Source organism: Coenobita brevimanus, chromosome 6 (genome assembly GCF_032717465.1).
Source record: "Coenobita brevimanus isolate Jiangsu-jjx chromosome 6, ASM3271746v2, whole genome shotgun sequence".
Taxonomy (NCBI): domain Eukaryota; kingdom Metazoa; phylum Arthropoda; class Malacostraca; order Decapoda; family Coenobitidae; genus Coenobita; species Coenobita brevimanus.
The window spans coordinates 68,010,489-68,022,008 of NC_136959.1; the positions used below are offsets into that span (position 1 = coordinate 68,010,489).

Below are 11,520 nucleotides of genomic sequence, written 5' to 3' on the forward strand. Positions count from 1 at the left end.
ACACACCTGACCACCACCCACTCTCCTTACCAACCAACCAACCGCAAAAGCACTGAACTGTGAATTTGAGCCCCACCAGTGGCAGCCTCAGTGTGTGTGTATGTGTGCTTTGGCTGGGGTGGAGGAGTGTTAGCTTGGTAGTTTTGTGAGAGTCCTTGGTACACCGTCAGGCCTTTTTACATCAAGTAGTCAACAAACTGTAGGAGAGTGTGGTATTGATTGAGTCGGAGTGTAATACTAGGTGGACCCAAGTGTAGTGTCGGCTGTGTTGGTGTGTAGCTAATGACAGTATCCAAGTGTACTAATTGAGTGTAATGCTGACTGAATCTTAAGTGTGATGTCGACGGTATTGGAGTGTAATGTTAACAGAGTACTATGGGAGTGGATTATAAGCTGAATCCAAGTGTACTGTTGGCTCTGAAGGAGTGTAAAGCTGAGTGAAGTGTTAACAGAATTTCAAGCATTATATTGGCCGTGGTGGTGTGTAGTGTCACCTGTATCCAAGTGCATTTCTGACAACTCAAGCCAAGATTAAATGGAAGGACTGACCCCAGGTGAAGCAGAACGATGTCGCTCAAGCCGTCCCTCGGATCCCCGCGTGAAACCTCCGCAGATTTGTCTCGCGCCCTGAGGAAAGTGAGAGCGGCATTGGAGGAGCGTCGGCATAGTACCACTGGGAGGGGGGAGTGTGTTGTTGATGCGGGGAGGAGAGAGTGCATGAGGGAGAACGGACACGATGTTTCCCCGGAGCAGCAGCCAGATGTCGTCGCCTCGGGGAGTTTGGAAGACGTCAGGGAGGCTTTCGGTGCGTGCCAGACGATCGAGTGGAAGGAACAGGAGTATAGGTATCTGAGGTCCAAGGTGGTAGGGCACAGACGGAGGGATCTGGTGAGTGTGCCGCATCCTAGGTTATTCGGTAGCGCCTCCCTGCCACCCATCCACAGATCCCTCCTTCGGTCTGTCTCCACACCGGACGCCCCGCAGTTGGAGGGACGCAGCTACAAGGCGTACGTCCGACAAAGGAGGGCATCGCTGGGCATTGAGTCGCGGCCTGCGGAGTCCTGCGGCTGTGGCACCAGGGACACAAAACATCGCCGTCGGAAAAAGGGAGTTGTGGCGAGGGAGAAGGAGCTTGCTGTGGCAGAGATTGATAATGAAAATTCCCCTCCTTTGAAAAATGGAGTGAAGGAGAGGGTCTTGCTGGCCGAGAATGATGGTGAAAGTTTGTCCCCATTCAGTAATAGAATTTTGGTGAAAGAAAGAGTTTTGCCAGCTGAGAATGACCCTGAAGATGTGTCCACTTTTAATAAAGGAGCTGTGCTGAAAGAAAAAGACGTGTTGTCTAAATATGTAAGTGGAGATCACCCATGTTACAAAAATGGCGGCGTTGTGGTGAGAGAGAAGAAGGACTCGTTTTCTGAGAATGAAACAGAGGACATGGCTGAGGAGGAGGGGGACCCAAGTCAAGTGTGTGCCAAAATCGTGTCTTACGTTAAGTCTAATGCCTGGACCTCCCGTGAGTCCCTCCTCTCGGCCGCCTCTAGGAGCCTCGAATCCAGTGACGAGGACAACTGCAGCATGATTCTCAACCCGAGTGAAGCCGGAGACGTCGGATCCCAAGGGCGACGTGGCCTTCAGAGATCCGTCTCTGAGGAAACTTTAGTCTACAGGCACGAGAGCCCCGTTGAGAGCAGACCATACGCAGACACTGGTGCTGGCGTGGCTAAGTCAGGTGAATGCGAGAGTGGTCATCCTTTAGGCCACAGTTGCCCCTCATGCCCTCAGCCCTGCCTTAAGGACGACCCAGGGGGGACAAGTATAACCTCCATGTTCGACTCCATCCCGCACATCGACTCCTCCGAGGACGAGGATGAAGAGGCTGGGGGATCGTCGAGCACTCCTGAAGTGGAATCAAGCCCCCCTCAGGACGATTCACAGGCCCCAGACGAGCCTGGCTGTCCTGACTACCAGCCTGACATGCCCCCGCTGTGCCTGCCAGAGGACGACTCGTGCGGTGCTACAGACAACAAAAACTCACGAACGACAAGACGAACCCCCGCCGCCTCCCCGCCCAGTGAAGGTAAGATACATACCGGTATTATTGGTTGTGGGTCGTATAGTGTCGTGGGCTTGGTTTTCATGGCATTACTCCTCCTTTACCTCCTTCATTGCGATGTCTGATTAGTATATCGGTACTGATGCGAGTATACCCTTTATTCTTCCTATGAGATTTGTCAAGCTGAAATGGGTAAATGTAGCCTTCATTATCCCCTTGGGGTCTTTTAAACTAAAGTACTTGTATGATGGTTGTAAGAGTGAAATATAACATGACATCGTCGTGAAGGAGTTAAAAGTAGTTCTGCCGAACGTCAATAATTCTTGTACACTGGTGCAACGCTGCGAGTCGGTCTTGGTGAGTTTAGGAGTCTTATTGGTACTATTAATGTTAGGTTAGGTTAGGTTAGGTGGGTGGCTTTGATTTGTGGCGGTGGTGATAAATCTCCCATGACCGTCATAGCTGGCCGTGTTGTAGGCTTAGGAGACTCCCTGCCACGTCTTCCTTACCACAGGATTTCGGCATAAGGTATGGTAGTGATTTTTTCTGCCCTAAGGTATTTTCATTCTTTTACTGTTGAAATAGTTTTCATAAATAATATCCATATGTAACACCTCTTCCATAGCGGTTTCGAACGTATGTTACACTGTAATATTCCCTCATATGCTCCTTATATCTTTCCAGTATGAGCCCAGTTTTTGCTGTATGCAGAAATATATAGGCTGGTACGGTTTAGGTGCCATGTAGCTCCTTAAATCCACGAGAAAAAAATATTCTTTCAAATTTCCATCATAATCGAAATAATATTCAATAGATGATGCCCACTGAACCCCATTCATGGTAGGGCAGGAACGGTAATATGATCGACCAGAGGAAACGAGGCACAGGGTTTTATAATAGGCACAGATTCTGTTAATGCAGCAGCTCTGACCCTGTGTTTCGTTTCATCTTGTCCATCACATGTTTCAGGAAGATGTATCGCTCTGTTGCCATTATATAAACAGTGACTAAGTGAAGTTTTAAACAGCAGAAGCGCCGTTGAAAAGGCAGGACCTCAGCCAACACCGCATCGTTTCCACTTTCCCATCACCTGGGAAACACGGAGAATTTCAGACAGGTATACGTAGGCGTGGTTAAGAAACTGAGTAAATAAATAAAAAATAAAGAGTGTGCGATTGACTTCTGAATAATCTAAAAGACATTGATCGTATCGGCATCTCACATTTCGTCTCTTATTCTGCAAGAGTTATTAGAAATCAGAACATCATGTACACAGGTGCAGATTCAAAGGTCAATATCCAGGTGTTTAATGTATTGTATCATATTGTTAGTTGCGTAAAAGTGCTCGGATGATTTTTTCTTCATGTATATAAATCCCGGCGCCACATTGATTGCGTAGTCAGGTGGCGGGAAAAGTATGTAACTCTCGACTTTTACGAGGAACATAAAAGCTGGGGTGAACGTGGGGGGTGATGGGGGAAGTGTAGGGGGAGGAGGGGATGAGGGAAGAGGAGGAAGTAAGGGAAGGAAAGTGAGCGGGGGAAGAAGAGGATAATGAAGGAATAGAGGAAGATATGCTGTATGTGAAGATGAAGGGGAAAGAAGAGGAAATGAGCAGGAAAGGGAAAGAGAAAGAAGAAGAAGCAGTACGAAGGGGACGAGGAAAAGGTACAAAAAGAAGAAGAAAGGGAAGAAGAAGGAGACGGGAAGGAATGACAAGAGGAAGAGAAAGAAAGAGAGAAATAGAATAAAAATAAAAAGAATTGAGAGAGGAACAAAATCTGAAAGGGGAAGAGTAAGAGGAGGTAGAGGAATGGGTATGGGAAGTTAGAGATGGCATAAGGAAAGGAGGGATCATTGTGTGTGTGTGTGTGTGTGTGTGTGTGTGTGATGCGTTGCGTCACCCCTACTGTACAGCCACTCCACCACCACCTTCCCTAAGACTACTACTACTACTACACCTGGCGGCTCACCTGTACTTTCACTTGCTGTCCACTCATCACCTGCTAATTATACCACCTGCTTGACCCAAACACCAATCATTGTGTCCTTTTATCGCCGCCGCTTCAGTTTAACTTGCAGGTAACACAACCCTTACACAAGCAAGCTTATTTTCCAATCTGCATCTGCATCGATCCCTATGAGTGCCACTTTTTCCTCGGGGGTAGAGTGATAGTCAGAAATAAACCATACGCAAGTCAGTTACGATTCGGGAAAAGGTGCCTGTGGTGATAGTAGTGGATGTGAAAGTAGATGTGTTATATTTGGCTATGTTTCTGTGTTTTAGGTTGTAAATGCCATCGGTATGAATCGACATGATGGGAACATACCTGCTGTAGGTGTATAAAAGAAAAATGCATACTTCCTGCCACCACTTAAAATATCCGGCATCGATAGAGTTTCAAAATCCTCACTCAGGAGTCACGCAGATCGTGAAGTGATCGCGTTGACACTGAGCCACCGTGGTTCCAGTAACCATAACTATAAATCCACAAATCAAACCCACATGCCAATCCTAATATTGTAGTGCACAAATTATAGGACAGCAAAGTAATAATTGGATAGTAAGCTAATTATTGACTCTTGTATTATGCTGATGCGGGAACTTTAATCCAAATCCTAACTCCGACGAGAACTTTAATCCAGATCCAACCTCTGATCCAAATGGCCAGATTATCCAGTCCCCTCCAAACACCGATTCACTCTCTCTCTGCCTCTCTGTGACATCCATCCATATGCCGGCATCTAATTAGCGGGCAAGAGCGAGAGTGAAGTAGTCTCAGCGGGGCCTTAATTACCTCTCTTACCTGTCATTAATCTGCGAGGAGCCAGGTAATCCAGGTGGACCCCCGAGTGTAGGTATTGTTGATGAGTTATTGCGTGGAATGGATTGTTTCGGGACCGTGGTGGTGGGATGATTCTGTGTGTGTGTGTGTGTGTGTGTGTGTGTGTGTGTGTGTGTGTGTGTTTGGTGTAGGTTATGGAGAGTCGTCAGAAGAGATGATGAAACTTGATAATTGAAGGTTGAGGTGAGAATGATTGGAGTAGGAGGCTGAGTTGGAGGGGGAGAAGGGGTGTTGAAACTCTTTATTCTCTGCTTAGATTTCCGTCACCTAAATTGAGCTGTGTGGCATCATCCATCACTTGATACGCCAATAAGTCATGACGGGAATAATGAAGTTATTACTTGTTATTTTTACTCTCACAGATGCTAAATACTTCCTCAGTTTAATAATATCGTTTCGCGTTAACCTTCATACAATATGGTAGTTGCCCTGGATGATAATAATAATAATAATAATGAGTTAAATTAGATTGTTTTAAGCCTGCGTTCAAATTTTCCACATCTGAATAAAATTGTCTCGTTTGCCGGAGTATATTGCATAATTACGCCAGAAGCAGTGAAGGGGTTGCAGGTTAATGTTGAAAGTTGGAGATTGAATGTTGCATGATGGAGATTGAATGTTCCATGATGGAGATTGAATGTTGCATGGTGGAGATTGAATGTTTTATGATGGAGATTGATTGTTGCATGATGGAGATTGAATGTTGCATGGTGGAGATTGAATGTTGCATGGTGGAGACTGAATGTTGCATGGTGGAGATTGAATGTTGCATGATGGAGATTGATTGTTGCATGGTGGAGACTGAATGTTGCATGATGGAGATTGAATGTTGCATGACGGAGATTGAATGTTGCATGACGGAGACTGAATGTTGCATGGTGGAGATTGAATGTTGCATGGTGGAGCTTGAATGTTGGAGATCATGAACTAGCAGATGGTTAAAAAGACAGCTTAATGGAGATTGATGGAGGATATGTCAAAGGATGAAAGTCTGCGGTGTGAAGGGAGGTCGTGGAAATGAAGAGCCATATGTTGGGAAATTCATCATCATCAGTCATCATCATCATCATCATCATCATCATCATCATCATCATCATCATCATCATCATCTACTAACTCCTTTTTTTCCGACACATCATACTAACCGAACCCAATTTTTTTTTTAATGAATATGAAATGATGATGATGATGATGATGATAATAATAATAATAATAATAATAATAATAATAATAATAATCCATCACCCTCATCATCATCCTCTCGTGGTCGTCAGTCATCATCATTTATCATCATCATCATCATCATCATCCTACGTATTTCCCGTTGTAAATGATGTGTGAAGAACGGGCATATATCCACTGACCGTACCTGATGCTGGTTCGCTACATCTGGTATTCCCGGAAGCAGGAGTGAATACCCCCCCCCAAAAAAAAAAAAAAAAAAAAAAAAAAAATTAAAACACAGCCAAATGGGATCAGACCCCGATTGGAAGCTTGTGTGTGTGTGTGTGTGTGTGTGTGTGTGTGTGTGTGTTTTATGGTTTGAGTTCATTTGATGGTGCCTGTGTTTTTGTTTGACTGATAAAACACGCTGGGGGACCTAATATTTTGTCCTGTTTATAATGCTTGTTTTCTGCTGGAAGAATTGTGCCCATATATTGAAATTGCCTGTTTTGGGTGGTCATCATCATCATCATCATCATCATCATCATCATCATCATCATCATCATCATCTCACGGCACTGTAAAATCAGGATATCTCTGTACTGATTGATATATAACCCCCGAGGCTTTTTTTGTGTTGAGCTGAAACCATCTCCTTTAAAGCTTTTGTTGAACTGATAAAGCACAGTAATTAAGCCTGGGTTCAAGAGGCTCACTGTGGCATTTGAAACCCTTAGTCATAGAGGTAAAAACATTAGCCCTGTCTAACTCGGCATCTTTCGCTTTTTTCGACTACTGATAGAAAACGAGAAGCCGATGTTACGCTGCCTTGATAAAACAGTGACATCGCTCGTGTTTTGTTGCACTGGTAAATTATTTTGGTAGCATTTGCCGTTGTATGTTTTTATTGTTTTCGTCGCGTGTTTGTGATGAAATATATTAGCTTTTCTGGCTTTGAAACGTTTGATTGCGTGTGTGTGTGTGTGTGTGTTTGTGTGATGCATTTGTTTATGATTTTAGGTATTTCCAGGCGATTTTATTCCAGTTATGGATGCCTCATACGAAACGTTAACGCGAGTCACCTGTTAGATTAGGTTGATAGATAGATAGATAATTGGGGTAGATAGATAGATAGATAATTGGGGTAGATAGATAGATAGATAATTGGAGAGAGAGAGAGAGAGAGAGAGAGAGAGAGAGAGAGAGAGAGAGGAGTAATAATAATAATTAAATCTCACAGACAGAATTACAAGTTTGAAAAATGGCGCAGTTTTGCTCGAGGGCATTTACATCGAATATATTACCAAAAAAAATTTACAATACAGTACTCTTTTGGGATAGACATTTACTTTTGACATTTCTTGTATTTTGGGTGAAGATAAATTGACAAAATTCCTTTATTGAATTTAGTATTGTGACCATCCGGGGAGATCTGACCCTCCGAGTAAGAGGATTAATGCATCTCTGTATTGCATCAGGGTCACCGGGCGCTGGTGGTGGTGGGGTGGTGGTGGTGCGGTTGTCGTGGTGGTGGTGTGGTTGTCCTGGTGGTAGTGGTGGTGAACGGGAGGATAGCGGTTGTCATAGTGATTGTGGTAGGTGGGGATGGTCTTTGTACGCTGGTGGTGGTAGTGAGTGTGGTTGCGGTGTTGTGGTGGTTTGTGATGCTGGTAGTAAGGGTGGTGGTTGTGGTTGTAATGATGCTTGTGGTAAATGAGGGTGGTGGTTGTATTATGGAAGTGGTGGTGGTGACGAGGAGGAGAGTATTTATGGTGGTGCTTGGGGTGGATGGGGAGTTGGGGATGGTTGTGTCTTGGTAGTGGCAGTGGTGGTGATGGTTGCGGTATGGTCGTGTGTGTGATCGTGATGGTTGTAGATAATAGTGGTTGTTGTGGTGCTTGTGATAAGGATACTTTGAACCAAGTTTGATATTTAGGTTTGGGAAGGTCAGGCCAGGTGAGGCATTGTTTGGTCAGGCTTGGTTTAATTGAACTTGGTATGAATACTCCCAGGTGACCCAGATATCCAGCAGAATAATCATGACACATCTAACATGGTCGGCTGGGTCAGGTCAGGTCAGGTCAGGTCAGGTTTAATATTTGAGTGACCCGAATATTCCCAGTTGACCCAGTTTTCCTGTAGGTTAATCACGACACACGCCGACACACTCTCCTGATTCCATCGGCAGTGAAACGCGAAGGGAGACCACCTTTTCACAGCGACCTCTTTGCCAATCAAGTATCAGCATCTCACTGGGGCTAATTACTCGTAGGTGGTTAGGGGCTCATTAGCCAGTAGTTCGAGGACTTTGGTTGTAGTTACAGGTTTTGTGCGCTAATGACGGCTTTGTCTTTTTTGTACTGACTTGTTTGTGTCTGTGTATGATTTTATATTTATCTTTTATATAAGACCTCCTTTTCTGTAATGTATTATTTTCTGAATCAGTTACCGGCTCTTTACTGGATATTTTTTCTCCAGATTAATACCAGTACCGAGCATAAACCCTTATCTTGCTGGGAAAAACTGTTCTGACTGAAGAACCAGAAGTGCGTGTTGCACAGTTCTAGCAGCAGAGATCCACAAAGGGGACCCAGTTCTCTTATCTTTTGTTCTCTGTGTGTGCATAAGGCATATATAAAGCTGTGTAATCATGGAACCAACTCGTAGACAATTACAAGAGTCTTGGTGTCGGCGGATTCCGCATAATGGGTACTGACGCACTTGTACGACTCCCTGCCCACCCTAAAAAGGTTCATCGGAAATGTACGAGTATATACCAGATTTTGTATGTATCTAGACTCCTACCGGTCTCTGTGTCTGCCTATCTATCTGTCTATCTGTCTGTCCGTATAGATGTGTGTGTGTCACAGGCTAATTATCATGAAAAATTTTGGTGGAAATGGTATAAATTAAAGGGCTGAGGTTGCCGGTAAACCTTAAAAAAAGTATATTCATTTCGAAGAAAGAAAAATACACTTGGCGAAATCCACTTGTCAGTTATGCATTTTTTTTTCACAAGTAGCCAGAATCTTGCTCCTCGACTAGCTCAGTTCTGACAACAATTACTTTTGCGGTATTTGTTCTTGAGGTGGCGCCACTGTAGCTATCCCCTCACGTCTCTAGTGTTTACAGTAGGAGTGAGTTATGTATCCTGTATCTAAATTGATGTAGGTGCGGGTTAGGCCTGGTTGGGGTTGATGAATGGAGGTTGGTGTTGGAAAGTGTGTGTGTGGTTAGTGTCAATGCCAGAGGAGTGTTGGTGGGGTTTATGAGGTCCGCCAGCTGTGTTGTTGTTGATGGTGTTGGTGACGGTGGTGATTGGATGCACACGAAGACGGGACACACACGGTTATACACACACAAGCCTTCTTCTGTCATCCTGTGCCTTTCATGCAGTCGACAGATGTATAATGTAAGGTCTTGCTGAAACTTTGCTCTCGTGCAGCTTGTCCCAGAGAAGGGTGACCGTTCTGGGATGTGTAACTGTTGATCATATGCTTGATATCTTGTGTGGCCAAAGTCGTTGAGGTTGTCTTGAAGAGGAAAAGTTTGAAAGCTCTTCTAGAAACCTTTTTGATCATCAATACGGGTTTCGTCAGAGGTGCTTCACTGTTAATCTTACATTCTTTTCAGCCTTTTGAGTGTATCCAAAGTCCTTGGTCGAAACTGGCAATTCATTTTTTATTTCTAGATTTTCCTTGTGCGAAGTTTAGATTTTGCAATGTCATTATATCAATCTCTTATAGCTGTTATAAACATCCAGTGTTCTCTGGTTATTAACAGGTGTGTTCTGCCTGATTCTGACCTGTTACCAGTTTTTTCTTCTGTTTTTCCACTGTAACCTTTTGATCTTTACATCAAACCGTATCGTCTCATTTGCTGATGACTTCACCTTTCACCTTTCTGCTTGCTTCACACTGCGTCCATCACAATAATTAATACAAATTTTACGCTGTTAAACCGTGGCGCGCCTGAATTTTGATATAATTATTGTTCTCCAGAATTCATTCCACCGTCATTTTTTGCCACAGTCTTCCACACGACTAGCTTCTCATCTTAACAGCACACATTTTAGTCCTTCAGTGCCCTCAGTGTCTTTTTCTCGTGATCATTACAGGAAGTATCATATTTTTTGTTTTGCAAAATAAGCTTCTCAGAAATCATGGTATGTTAAACTGACTCCTGCCCATCTAGTGACACTATTCAGTCTCTGTCATGGCGTCAGGGTTGCATGACTCCCTTTCGTGTCGTTGTTACACTAGACACTGTTCTTTACATATTAGTGTCTGCATGCATTTACCATTATTGCAGGCAAACAGAACGCAATTCTTTTCTGTCCAGCCCTTTAATGCACGAGTCGACAGAGATTTTCAGTTGTTGTTGTTAATAATTGGACACATCTGGAACGATCATCCATCTTTTCCATTGTCCACAACCCTCAGCCTCTCAAACGTAATGTATTCAGGCATCGTGAATCGAACTGATCTTGATTTTTAGTTTTCTTTTGTTCGATCTTCTAAGGAGAGAACAGCTTTTGCAAACTTCAGCATTTAATTCCTGCTTCTTTGCATGAAGCGCGCGCTCACACACACACACACACACACACACACACACACACACACACACACACACACACACACACACACACACACACACACACACACACACACACACACACACACACACACACACACACACACACACACACACACACACACACACACACACACACACACACACACACACACACACACACACACACACCAGTACCCCTAGTTACCAACCACCCGTACACGGTAAATCAGCACAACATGACACCAATACATAACACATTAGTCACCCCATGTCACTGAGCCGCGGAGAGAGAGAGAGAGAGATTAGGCCTCTGTGTGTGTGTGTGTGTGTGTGTGTGTGTGTGTGTGCATGTACGTTTGCATGATTTTGCATGTTTTTCTTTCCAGTACAGGTCAGCCAAGTTCATAAGATGGAGAATCCGAGGGAAAGTTAGGGAAGGAGTGAAGGAAATTACACAGAAAGGTCAATATGGGAATGTTGATGATGATACAATTTCTAGGCTGTATTATTCTTTTCTTGTTTTTATTATTATTATTATTATTATTATTATTATTATTATTATTATTATAGTTATTCAAAAGAAATGTGAGAGTATATGTAGATGGAAGACATATGAATGATGGAAAATAAAAAATGTATTTGTGGAAAACGAGAGATTATAATTAATAGATTTCCCGGTATTACAGAGGTGAACTGAAAGGATGTTTAATAATGTCGAATATTAAATGTACTTCCGTATTTTTGTGAACATGCGGGCACAGATGGACAGGTGGATAGAAAACAGATTAGGTCAATGTGTACTCGTAGTGTGAAGACGTTAATATATAAGAAGGTAGTAACATTAGGCTCTGTATACCTGCTACGTCATCAGTAAACATT

General features: G+C 43.6%; 1 protein-coding gene across 1 annotated transcript in view; it reads left to right on the forward strand.

Annotated features, from left to right (window-relative positions):
* The first annotated feature begins 567 nt into the window (after positions 1–567).
* Pura (Puratrophin-1-like) overlaps positions 568–11,520 on the forward strand; it is a 559,794-nt gene continuing 548,841 nt past the window's right edge. The window contains exons 1-3 of the mRNA XM_080273930.1: positions 568–1,137; positions 1,450–2,080; positions 8,079–8,141. Of these exons, the coding sequence (XP_080130056.1) occupies positions 568–1,137; positions 1,450–2,080; positions 8,079–8,141 (1,264 nt within the window). The remainder of the gene's footprint in view (positions 1,138–1,449; positions 2,081–8,078; positions 8,142–11,520) is intronic.